The 13,615-nt window shown below is 40.4% G+C and overlaps 1 protein-coding gene across 1 annotated transcript in view; it reads right to left on the reverse strand.

The window, feature by feature from the left end:
* FREM2 (FRAS1 related extracellular matrix 2) overlaps positions 1-13,615 on the reverse strand; it is a 159,660-nt gene that overhangs the window by 65,426 nt on the left and 80,619 nt on the right. Inside the window, exon 4 of the mRNA XM_035003501.1 lies at positions 12,245-12,475. Within this exon, the coding sequence (XP_034859392.1) occupies positions 12,245-12,475 (231 nt within the window). The remainder of the gene's footprint in view (positions 1-12,244; positions 12,476-13,615) is intronic.

A 13,615-nucleotide genomic window follows, 5' to 3' on the forward strand; every position in this document is an offset into this window, starting at 1 on the left:
AATGGGTCAGCCAAAGGGGAGCACAGGCAGGACCTGGAGGTCAAGAGCAGAATGAGGTCTGCACCATTCATTCCCCTGGCTGCTTCCGGGTTCAGGGCTGGCCGCACGCCTTCCCCCAAGTAACTGTCATGGTGCCCACTGGACTCCCTAGCTCCCTCTCTGGGCTCAGCTAACTTCTCCTTCCCTCAGGCCTAGAGGTGGTAACGGTGCCTACTCTTACTAGCCTTTATCCTCCTAGCCTTTATCATGCCTGGTGGTCTCCTAGTCTTTGCCTTCAACTTTGTAAATAGTCATACTATTACATTCTTTTTAAATTACTTAAATTAATTTAAATTTAAATTATTACATTTAAAAAACTGAGTATGTCGTTTGTTTCCTTCTGAGATTCTGACTGATATATCAATGTAAAAAATGGTACCATTAAAAAAAAAGGTGGTTATAAGATTTTGTAACTAATTATTCATTTATCAAACACTGATTGGGTGACTTGTACTTGTCAGACACTCCTACTAGGCAGAGGGGATATGGAAGTAAACAAAATCCCTGGTCTTAGGGAGTTTTCAGTCTAGTTGGGGGTGGGGGAGAAGAATAAAATAAGCAAATATACAAGAATAGATGTCAGGAAGTAACAAGTTATATGACGAGAATAGAGTGTGCTGTGGGGGACAGGGAGGGCTAGGGCAGGGTACGTGCCATGGTGGGTCTGTGTTATATAGCAACGTATCTCTGATAGAGTCACATTTGAGCTGAGATTGCAAGGTGGTAACCAGATGCCCTCTGTGAATAACTTACAGAAGAGAATTCCAGGCAAAGGAATGAACAAGCGAAAAGGGCCTCAGGCCAAGTCGTGCCAGGTGTGTATAAGGAATGGCCAGGAGGCCAATGTGGCTTGAGTAAACGGAGTAAGGAAGAGAGGGCAAGACATGGGACCAGAGAAGCAGCGATTGGGTGGGTGGTGGGAAGATCAGGTGGCGCCTTCAGGATCACTGGGAGGACTTTGGGTTTAAGTCAGAGTAAAATACTGTGTAAATAATCGAAGATTACCCAGTGGGATGAAAACACAGTGGCTATTCAAAGTTTGCCACAGCGAAGGAGTCAGCCACCTTCACTTATCTTTGGCAGAGCCTCAAAGGCAGGCTGAGGAGTTGGAGGAGATGGAAAGCTTTATAGGAGAAGAAAAGGAAGGCTGCCGCCGTGCCCTGACTAGAGCCTGCTGGTACAGGGAAGCCGTGGGCAGGCTGACTAGAAGTGGGGCATCCCATGTGACTAGTTATGGGAGCACATCTGGCTTCTTTGAAAATGAGGAGAAAAATCAGGGAAGCTGTCAGTTACTGATTAAATTTTGACCACTTGAGGCTGATTGCCTCAGAGGCTGTGGTGTCGCTTCCCAGTCGGTTGTGGGTCAGAGTTGTATTTTAATATGTGGTCTGTCTATTGCTTGTGTGTATGTCCATCCACCTCTCAAGATAGAAGCATGAGAAGGCTTTGAATATGGGGGTGCTGTAACCTGACATATTTTAAGAACATTAAATATCCAAACTGAGATGTAAATTTAGCCAGTTGGGCATATAATCCTGGATTTCAGTGGACAGGTCCAGATGGGAAAGATAAAAGTGGGAGTTACTGGCATGCTGGTGTATGTGAAGTCAGAGTCAGAATGAAATCATTTAGGGAGGGATTGTAGATAAACAAGACAATGGATCCAGGGACTAGCCACAGGGCATTTAGAGGTCAGGGAGATAAGGAAGACTGAGCAAAGGAGGCTGAGTGGGGTCCCAGTGATGAGAACAACCAAGGGAGTGTGGATACTGGAGGCCAAGTGCAAAAAGTGTTTTAAGAAAAAGGGACCGATGAAATGTTTCAAATGTTCCTGACAAGTCAAGAAAGTCAAGAATTGATCATTAGATTTGGCAAAGGGAAGTCACTGGTTATCTTTACAAGAACTGTTTCAGTGGAGTCAGGGGACAAAAGCCTGAAGGAATGAATGGGAGAAGAGAAACTGGAAGACAAAAGGCACAGACATTTCAAAAAGTTTGCTGTCATTGGAGTGACATCTAGAGAAATATCGTGTTTATTTTTAAGATGAGTCTTTGTAAGGGCAAAATTACTCCTACTATTATGATGTAGGGTTTTACCAAACATAAAATTTCAACATAGAAATTATCGTAACATTTCATTAGAAAAAATACACACAGTGCCATGAAATATTCAAGTCAGGTATTCAATGAGTTCCGATGAGTTTCTTTATTAACTAATGGAAATTAAGTCCAGTATCACTTAGGTTTTGGCAGTCCTCAGGTCATTTACTCCAACGGCATTAGTATATATATTACACAAAGTTTTGTTTCTTTATTAAAGTTTGCTGTGGACTGAACGTGTCCCTTGAAATGTACACATGGAAGCCCTAATCCTCAGAGTGATGGTATTTGGAGGTGGGGACTGTTGGGAAGAAATCAGGTTTAGATGAGGTCGTGGGGGTGGGGTCCTCATTTTGGGATTAGTATCCTTAAAAGAATGGGAAGAGCTCGCTCGCTCTCTCTGTCTTTCCACGCACATGCACCAAAGAAAAGCCATATGAGCATATTAGCAAGAAGGCAGCAGACCACAAGCCTGAATCTGCCGGCACCTTGATCTTGGACTTCCAGCCTCCAGAACTATGAGAAATAAATGTTGCTTATACCACCCAGTGTGTTATATTTTGCTATAGCAGCCTGAGCTAAGACAGAGTTGATCATATATAATACTTACTCTATACTGATCTATACTGGCCAGCTTTTAAAAATAAGTTATTCGTAAAAGTCCCACGTATGGCATTGTAACTACATACCTTGAGTCCCTCCTACATGCTATGGCCCATGCAGGTTTGATTAAACAAGCCAGCACTGGTTGCTAGAGCCAGGAGCTTTGAAGTATGAATAAAGATGAAAGCTAGGTGTCCAGAGCTTGCCCTTAGCTCTGGAACCCACTCCCACACTTGGTCTGACAGAGGGTGAAGAGGTCCAGCACCACGGTTAGGTCTTCTGCTGACCGAACTTCGGGCAGAAAAGGATGGTTTATGGATGAAACGGGAAAAGGAGAGAGGGAGAAAAGCTTCCCTGGTAGGTTTTTCTAGTTAACATCATTTTTCAACTTCACTTCATATGTATAGTAGAAGCTCACAAGCAGACTGCTACAAGCAAGCACAGCTTTTTAAGTGTAAGACTCCCCAGAGTGGCATCCTTAAAAATTATTAGCTAATACTAAAAAAATATTATTACCTAGTACGTATGGGGTTCTTACCGTTTGTGAAGCCCTTATTCTAAACCCTTCACGTGTATTGGCTGGATTTATACTGGCAACAAAGCTTTCATGTAAGAACTATTATGCCTGGGTGCCTGGGTGGCTCAGTTGGTTGGGCGACTGCCTTCGGCTCAGGTCATGATCCTGGAGTCCCTGGATCGAGTCCCGCATCGGGCTCCCTGCTCAGCGGGGAGTCTGCTTCTCCCTCTGACCCTCCTCCCTCTCATGCTCTCTGTATCTCATTCTCTCTGTCTCAAATAAATAAATAAAATCTTTAAAAAAAAAAAAAAAAGAATGCAGCTCTTGGGGCACCTGGGTGGCTCAGTTGGTTGTGACTGCCTTCGGCTCAGGTCATGATCCTGGAGTCCCTGGATCGAGTCCCGCATCGGGCTCCCTGCTCGGCAGGGAGTCTGCTTCTCCCTCTGACCCTCCCCCCTCTCATGCTGTCTCTCATTCTCTCTCTCTCAAATAAATAAATAAAATCTTAAAAAAAAAAAAAAAGAACTATTATGCCTGTCATTTTACCTCCGAGGACATGAGGCACACCGAGGTTACGGAACCAGCGGGAAGGTTAGACTGGTAGTGGCAATGCCAGTATTTGAACCCAAGAAGCCCGTCTTGAAGACCAAGCCCATGACCACTACGGTCTACTTCTAAAGGAAGAACATTCAGGGTGGCAGGCATCAGCACTCACACCAGAGACACACAGAAGGCTCAACCGAGATTATAAAAGACATAATTACTGCAAAAACAGAGCCGGCAGGGACCGCAGAGGCAGGACAAAGGAAGCTAAAAACAAGTATTTTGAGAATTCCTTTACAGATCCAACGTATTCATAGAATTCTATATATAAACTTATACATATAAAATTACAAAAGTATTACATAAGGCATAAAATCTGTGTGATATTCATATTAATCAAGTTTAGAAGTATTATGTGTTACATGTACCAATACATAATAGGTTTATGAATATAATACCTGTATTATGTAATATAACAGCATATCACATGTCAGATCCCAATGAGCCCATTAAGTGGAAGCTACAGTAGTCTCTGAGAAGGGGTTCATTGAGAGGCAAAGCCAAGGTGGTTTTACAGAAATAGTAAACCCTCTGCTAAGTAAACAGAGACACACACACAAAAATGACTTCAGGGTCAATCTTTCCAAACTTGACACTGGCTTTCCCACGGGGTAGTCCTACAAGGGACTTTTCCTTCTCTAAATCTCTCAGAATTCCTCAGCGCCTGGGTGGCTCAGTTGGTTAAGCGACTGCCTTCGGCTCAGGTCATGATCCTGGAGTCCCAGGATCGAGTCCCGCATCGGGCTCCCTGCTCGGCAGGGAGTCTGCTTCTCCCTCTGACTCTCCCCCCTCTCATGCTCTCTCTATCTCATTGTCTCTCTCAAATAAATAAATTTAAAAAAAAAATCTTTAAATCTCTCAGAATTCTTGACGATGAACATATGTTACTTTTCGATTTTCGGATCAGTTTCATTGTTCTGTATTTTGAAAGATAAAGCTGAGTAAAGTGAGTGCATGCGTTATTAGTCAATGCAACTATACTGTAATGAGTGCTTTGGTCTGCAACTGCAGGTTTTATTTTTAGGTTTGACTGGGCTGTCACTTAGGCAAAAAAAATGACTTCTGTTCTCAGAATAAAGTAGTTGTAGTTACATTTGAAAGATAACGTTCATGCTGCCCTTTTCTCAATTATCCCGAACAGATTAAAAAAAAAAAAAAACAAAACAGATTTTACGAAAAACATGACAGAACAAAATATCTTCTAAAAATCTTTGTTATAACGGAACAGAGAAAGAAAATGCGGTGCATGGAGAAAGGCACTGAGAGTGTTCATCTTCTTTGGAAAGTTTGGCACATTCAAAAACCAACCCCAAAGATATTCCGGGACCTCCTCGGGCTACCATGGTGCCCTTAGAGTGGTCAACAAGGGGTACTGAGTAGGGAGTCTGCCCCTGATGTGTTTAAACTTGGACAGCTCTCTTAATTTCCATGGTCTGTTTTTTTGTGCTCTGAAACAGACACAGTGATTAATATAGGCTACTTTCACAGGGACTCGAAAGAGACACAAATGAGAATAATGAAAACATCTAAATCACATGATAATAAGTATCACACGTTCACATCACGATGCCATGAGATCCAAAAATCATCCTTTAGCACTATGCAGATGTCGGTAAGAGTGAATCTTTGGGTAATCTTTGTTCCTATCACTAAATGCTTTCATTTCGTGAAGGCAGAAACTTTCACACAGTTTTACACCACTAAAATGGTTTTATTTTGCACCACCTTTTTTCATATATACCTTTTGGTGCCAGAAATGTACAGATACGTGCTGTTATTTGAACAAGTATTTAGAACTGTCTGTCTCTCTTAAGACAACGACTTGTGCTTTACAGTAACAGAATTCAAAAAGACAAAAAGCTTTCCATTCTCAGAAAAAAAAAAATAAATAAAAAGAAAAGAAAAAAAGCAAGAAAGCTTCCACACTCACCAAAATTGAATTTTTGCATGCTTGCTTTATTATCATTTTGGTGTGATAAGCTGCAGGGGACGACCATTTCACTAATTCTGGACCTTCGGTTTTGGCACACTCATCTCAGCAGCTAGCCAGTGACCCCCCTCTGTCAACACTGACAATGGTACAAAATTTTAAAAGTAATAACTAGTGTTTGTGTTTCACGTAATAGCCTATGTCGTCTGAATTCTACTGCATGAAATGGGTTTGGTTCACTCAGCACACAAAAGTCTTCCTTTTCTTTGTATCCAAGAAGATTAGGGTTCTTGAGGTATAATTTCTACTTTCCTCTAGAATGGTATGTTTAGTCTCTACTATATATTATACAGAATTAACCTAATCTGATCATACAAAAAATGATTACAGAGATCAAACATTTAACTCACTAGGTACATGGTCGATTTTGATATCATAAAGGTATCAGAACGAGCCCCTTTCAATCAGAAGTTTGCAGACACTTCAAGTGTACATACTAAATAATTGCATAAAATACTTAAAGGCTCTAGACATCTATATGCTAGGTATCCATACTCAAATACCTGTATTTGAGGTCATGTTCTCTTAATAAAGTATACATAAAACTCAATTTACCGCGGTTAGAAATTATTCAAGGTAAAAAAAGGAATGGGATCTTAATATAAAATAGGCTTTAGCTCTTACCTATTTTCCTCTTAACAGAAGTAAAAATGTTTAATATTAATTAATATCTATATACTACTAAGAGTGAGAAAAGATGGTGTTATGTCTGACAGTTAGGGAACCTAATATATAGGAAATTAAGAATCTTCTTCCAGGTTAGAGACTTCTCTGGGTGCTGATTGTTCCTTTATCACAGCACACAGAATTCTGTATTGTTAGCTGTAATCATTTCGTGGAAATGACCTAAAGATACACTTTCAGAGTTCGTGTGCCTTCCTCAGTGTAGCTCCGTCATCCCCAGCTCTCAGCAGAATTCCTGGCATATAGTGAATGTTCAGTAAACAGCTGCTGAACATAGATGCATTGTGCAAGAGCTGGAGTAGTCCTGATCATCTTCCTGGAACCCTTGTTTTGTTCACCTATATGAATATATTTTTTGGCTTGATATATAAAGGGAAAATTTAATAGAAGAAGAAGAGAAGGAATCCCTTTATTCTTGGTTTTGTTTGTTTTTTTTTCATATGCAAGAATAGGTGAAACAATGTTGCCGTTGGCAAAGTGTGCCATTTAATGATGATTCTGGATATTACTTTTTAGTCACGTGGAATGACAGAAGATTGTAAAACTCAGGGAAAAGAGAAGGGCTTCGTAGGGGGAAAAAAATCTCTCTCTATATTCAGACACTGGCTCTGGCACTTATTAGCAGAGAACTTTGGGGAAATAAATTCTTTGAGCCTCAGAGATCACATTTGGAAATTGACATATAAATCACAGGTTTCGATGAGGTATGATTGTGAAGCTCCTAACACAGTGTCGGACTCATAGAGGATACTCAAATATGGTAGAGCTTGCTATTATGATTACTCTCTTACCCTTGGCCTATGGAATAATCCTTTTGGACTTTTCTGGGTTGGGTTAGAAAAGAGGGCAGGAGGAGTAACAGTGACCTGAAATTTCCTCGAAGCCCTTCTTGTCTTCCGGCAATCTGCTGTCTGCTCTTGATTCAGTCCGGCCTAGCTGCAGAGGATCTTTCCACGAAAGCTAATTGTTGCCACTCAATGGGACCCCACAGAGGAGTGCCCATCCTCTCAGAGAAAGTGTTATTTTACCCATCTCTACCAATACTAAAGACAACCAAATACAACAGCTTCCAAGTGGTCAATTTAGGCAGAGCTTTAAGGTTGGTTCTATTTCTCAGGTTCCCCATCCAGAAAATGAGTTAAATCCTTCATGCACTTTAAAACCACTCCCAATTGGAATGTTCTACGTGTACTTGTAAAGGATGGAGATTGTGGAATCAAACTGAAACAAGGGAGGATAACAGTGATAGAGGACAAAGCAGTGAGGTAAAAATCATGACACCAAGAGTAGATTTTCCATGGGAGTGGAAAGGCCACAAGCAGCTGGGGCAAAGGCAGTATGACAAAGAGAGGTTAACAGCTCTGCTCAGCTGTCTGTATTCTTCCTATTCTAGCTTTCTTCTTTGTACCACAGATTTCAATGTGTGAGGAAATTGAATTTATTGATGTACCCAGTAAATGACTAAACCCATTTGCCTGGGAAGCTATTGATATCCACAGTCATGGCAGAACGGCGTGTCCTTCTTCTGTGCTCCCATTGAGCTTTGTTGAGTAGAAGGAAAAGCCCTTTTCAGTCCTCCATTTTCATGCAACAAACTATGTCTGTTCTCAACAAAATGTGGGCTTCTGAAGTCCCATCTGACAGTTGAACTGTGCCTGAGTGGCCCCTCTCTGAGTGGCAGGGAAGGTACCAGCATGACAGCGAGATCTGCATGTGGCCAGTAGGAAATTAGCTCCCTTTTATGCATGGCCACCCCAGGGGATCCAGGGATGAGGACTGGGGTACACTTGTTATCACTGGTGTCTGCCCTTTGAAGCAGGCTGCTTTCCTGCACAGAAGATGCACGAAGACATAGCGACTGGATCCACTCTTTAGAACAGAGTCAATCTATTCCCAGCCAGAAGGTCACAACATCGGGAGGCATGAGAGATATTACAGAACATCCATACGGGCGTTGCATAGTACCTCAGGTGAAACAAATAAGCACCTAAATGTATGTATTATCTTTGCAGTAGATGTAGATACTCATGTATTGAATAAAACGAATAGTCATTTAAAATCTTTACTTTAATCACAACTATGTAACTTAAAAAATATAAATGGATAAAGTATTATGAGTATAATTATGAAAATGTGAGAATTTAGGATGTATGTATGTATACATTCATATATACGTGTGTGTGTGTGTGTGTGTGTGTGTGTAGAGTTTATGCTAGTAAGTTGTTTTGTCATAAAACATGTGAAGAGTATTCTAAAATTTGTCAAATGTTGGGACACCTGGGTGGCTCAGTTGGTTAAGCCTCTGCCTTAGGCTCAGGTCATGATCCCAGGGTCCTGGGATGGAGCCCCGCATCGGGCTCCCTGCTCTGTGGGGAACCTGCTTCTCCCTCTGCCCTTCACCCACTCATGCTCTCTCTCTCACTCTCACTCTCTCTCAAATAAATAAATAAAATCTTAAAAAATAAATAAATAAATAAAATGTGTCACATGTGAAATTGAGAGCATTCTACAAACAACAAGTAAAATGCTTAAAATGGTACATATGTCCACAACGTAGTGAGGTAAAAGACAGTGAGTGAAGGAACGTATATAATGTGTTAAGTACATTGTCTGCCAATTGTGTTTGATGAATTTCAATTATTATCATTAGCAGTAGCAGTTATGGATAAGTAAAGAACTGGGAAAAGTATGTATGTATTTGCATGTGCTTATATAAACTAGCTAATAAGTAACGACCATTTCCAGACTAAAGTGAAGCAGAGTTGGATATGTCCTCTTCTTGGTCCCATAACACTGCACATACTATGTTGTACTGCATCACATTCTATTGCGATCACTTACTCATAGGGCTCTCCTTCCCATTAGACCATATGAGCTTTGATAGAACTATATCCTATTATCTTTGCATCCCTAACACATAGTGCTATACCCAGCACAAGTATGAGCTGGATACATTTTTAATGCATGCAAAATAAAATCTCATATCATGTCCTAGAAGTAATATGCAGAGGGGGAGTTTACAGGCCTAATGGTTCCTAGGGTTAGCCAATTTATATGTGAAGGGTTACAAGACAGTGTAGAAAGAAACAATTAACTTTGAAATGGTAGGGAAAGTGACCCTTTATGGGCAGGGAGAAGGATTCTTTAATCTCTTAAAATGAAATTTAACAATGTTATTTGTGATATTAGAAATAACATTCATATTGTGCTTTATGTTTTATAGAACTCTTTCATAAGAATGATGTAATATGAGAATCATTAATTTTTCTTATTTTGCATATTAGGAAATTAAATCTTAATAAAACTTGTTTGATTTGATTAAGGTCATAAAACTAGAAATGATGGAATTGGGAATCAAACTCAGATCTTGTAACTTCAAGACCAAAGGTCTCCAACAAGATGTGGAATATATCAAGTATTATGGGACACCTATCAGTTATCCTAGGGATGATCATGGCCTAGAATGACTAGGGCTGAACTTCATCTAGAAAATTCCATAACAACTTAGATGACCATTACGTGAAATGAAATTATGGCAAAGTTGTGTGTGCGTGTGTGTTGTGTGTATGCATTTTTTTTTTTAGGATTTTATTTATTTATTTGAAAGAGTGAGTGAGAGAGAGAGCACAAGTAGGGGAAGGAGCAGAGGGAAAGGGAGAAACTTCCCGTGGAGTAGGGAGCCTGATGTGGGGCTGGATCCCAGGACTCCGGGATCATGACCTGAGCTGAAGGCAGACACTTAACCAACTGAGCCACCCAGGCGCCCCTGTATTTTGTTTTTAATATTCCACTTATCAGACCTATTATGGGTATAGAGTGTTACTCTGAGCTTATAAATAGGAAGGCACTAATGAGTTTAAGTGTCTTTTTTTTTTTGAGATTTATTTATTTATTTATTTGCAAAAGAGAGAGAGAGAGAGAGAGAGATTGGGAGGAGAGGCAGAGGGAGAGAATTTTCAAGCAGACTCCTGGCTGAGCTCAGAGCCAGACACGGGGCTTGATCTCAAGACCCATGAGATCACGACTGGAGCTGAAACCAAGAGAGTCTGATGCTCAACTGAATGTGCCACCCAGGCACCCCATGATTTTTAGTGTCTTAATTTTTAAGGTAAATTATGGCAATTATACCAATTGGCAAATAAAATATCAAGAAATGGCTTCCGGGGTCCCTGGCTGACTCAATTGGTAGAGCATGTGACTCTTCATTTCAGGGTCATGAGTTCAAGCCCCACATTGGGCCTAGAGCTAGAAGAAGGGAAGAAGGGAAGGGAAGAGAAGGGAAGGGAAGAGAAGGGAAGGGAAGGGAAGGGAAGGGAAGGGAAGGGAAGGGAAGGGAAGGGAGGGGAGGGGAGGGGGAGGGGAGGGGAGGGAAAAAGAAAGGAAGGAAGGAAGGAAGGAAGGAAGAGAAAGAAAGAAAGAAAGAAAGAAAGAAAGAAAGAAAGAAAGAAAGAAAGAAAGAAAGAAAGAAAGAAAGAGAAAGAGAAAGAAACGGCTTCAAACAAACTCTTAACTGATGGGCCAGTTTATATGTATTAAAGTTGCCACAGCCTTGTTCAAAAGAGAGCTTTGTTATGCTAGCACTTACCCAAAACTCAGGACTAGAAGAAAATTTAATTATTTATGCCTAGATAGTGCCGATAAAACTAAATGTAATTAAATGCCACTGTTCTCTAAAAGAATTATAAACATAATTGAACTCCATACTAAAGGAGAGATGTTAGTTAAACAAACAGACCCAGAGCCCTGGTTCTCTTACGTGTTCTCTCTAATTATGTTCAGTCTTGTAACCCAGAGATTTCCACATGTCTCCATTTCATGTACTCAGTAGATTGTATCTTCACAGAAAATTTAAGAGTTTTCTGACTGAAAAAATAAAGTAGGCTGGCAGTTGAAAAGAAAGTCACGTCTGGCTTCTGACAGGATTTCAGCATTAGAAGAGTCTCTCCCACCTTTGTATAAATGCCAGCCCTCAGAAAGCCATTCAACCTTTCTTTCTTTCTTTCTCTTTTTTTTTCCTGACTGCACTGAGACAAGCCAGCACTGTAAAAGTATGGCAGGGGGAGGGAATGGGTCAAATTACACACAATAGCAGTGAGACTCACTTTTACCAACATCAGCCAAAGGTGCGCACTAACAACAAAGCATCACCTAATAGGAGTTAAGAGCAATGATTCAAGACACGAGTCACTGAAGAGCGAGGTTAGGTTGGGTGGGTTTTATGTAACGAATGTGGAAGCACATGGGCCAAATGAAAATTTTTGGCTCATAAATATATGCAGGAAACTTGAACAATGAAGTGTACCTTGGGGAGCAAATTAATCCAAAAATGGCCCAATTCTTAAACTATTTGTGTAAAGAAATTTTATAAAGACACTTAAAAGACTTTAAGAAATAATGAATTAATTCAAGAAAAAGGAGATGAACAATATTGTTTCTAAAGGATGGAATTATAATAAGAGAAGGAACATGTTGATAATCATATGTGCATTTGTAATTCATTTACTTGGAACAACATAGCTTCCCTTATTAATGAATTTATTAGTTTTTGGTTTCCCTCTCCCATCAGCATATCTGAGAATACTGAACCATGAGTCTAGAACATTCCCCCCAAAGAAAGTCCAAAAATTGAATGTAAAACTTCCTTTATAAGGTATTTTGTCATTAAAAACCCAATAGCAACAATATAAACAAGTTGATGATAGCTCTTACCATCTCCTGGGTCAACAATCTCCACTGTGGTCACTGCAGGGAATTCCAGAGCAGCCAGCACGGGCTCTGAGAGAACCACCTGGAAGGTCTCCGACTGTTCGTGCTCCCCATCACTCATGATCCGCACTCTCCAGGTGGCCCTGGTCTGGCCTGGGTTGAACTGCACTTGTTTCTGTGCTTTGCCCTTGAAGTCTTTGTCTTTTTCTGCAGTCCCATCTCTTGTGCCAATACCTTCACAAAAACATGGTATCATTTTCTTAGTTTCATTTTCAATCGGATTATTAAGGTTTTTCTTGTTGTTAACTTTTTGTGTGTTACTTCATCCTGCATGTTACTAGATCCAGGATTGACTGCATGAAATGGACGGTTGGGTATGGGTCCCACAGTGAAAGTGTTCTCCTGTAGGTGTTGGTTGGTTCATGATTCTGTTCTATTCTGACCTCATGATGGTTTTCCTGTATATTCCTTGAGCTATGTTTGTGTTAGATGGAACCTCTTATAAAGCAAGACCCAGTAAATTGATATTCATGTTGTGAATATTTTTACTCCTACAAATTCATTCAGTCTAAAAACTCTTCACATTTGCTTTTGCATGTATTATATTGCACATGTTATATGATAAAAACATAAAAAAGTTCTCTAACTAGAAAATATAAACCAAAAAGAAACTTGTGAGTCAAGAATTCTTTGATAATCAAAGTTGTAAATGGTCAAGCATAATAAAGAGTTACAATACTCTCTACACATTTACGGAATGAGGACTCTTAGAATGAGGAATCTAATTCAGTGATTGTCAACATGACCACATCCAGGTTTTTTCTGGGGGAACACTTCAGAATTCCATGAAACCATGTGAACAGAACTAGAGAGCTAAATACATAAGGTTGTTATGAGCAGTATGTTTGGCTTACTCTGATGGTTCACTCAAGGTCAACTGCAGGGAGCTGAGGAGGTTGAAGGATCTCGGAGTCTTTTTTTTTTTTTTTTTTAAAGATTTTATTTATTTATTTATTTGAGAGAGAGAGAATGAGAGACAGAGAGCACGAGAGGGAAGAGGGTCAGAGGGAGAAGCAGGCTCCCCGCCGAGCAGGGAGCCCGATGCGGGACTTGATCCCGGGACTCCAGGATCATGACCTGAGCCGAAGGCAGTCGCTTAACCAACTGAGCCACCCAGGCGCCCTGGATCTCGGAGTCTTTCACTACATTACAAGAGGATCTTTACCATTACTATACCATGTACTCAAATCATAGATTATCTATAGTCAACAGTCAACAAATCCAATGTCATAGAAAAATTATAAAATTGCAGTAGTGCTTGTACTATATAGTATATATCCTTAAACTGAATCAGAACCTCTTAGGGAGTCGAGC

The sequence above is a fragment of the Mirounga leonina genome, unplaced genomic scaffold (genome assembly GCF_011800145.1).
Source record: "Mirounga leonina isolate KUSES-001 unplaced genomic scaffold, KU_Mleo_1.0 Mir_127, whole genome shotgun sequence".
Taxonomy (NCBI): domain Eukaryota; kingdom Metazoa; phylum Chordata; class Mammalia; order Carnivora; family Phocidae; genus Mirounga; species Mirounga leonina.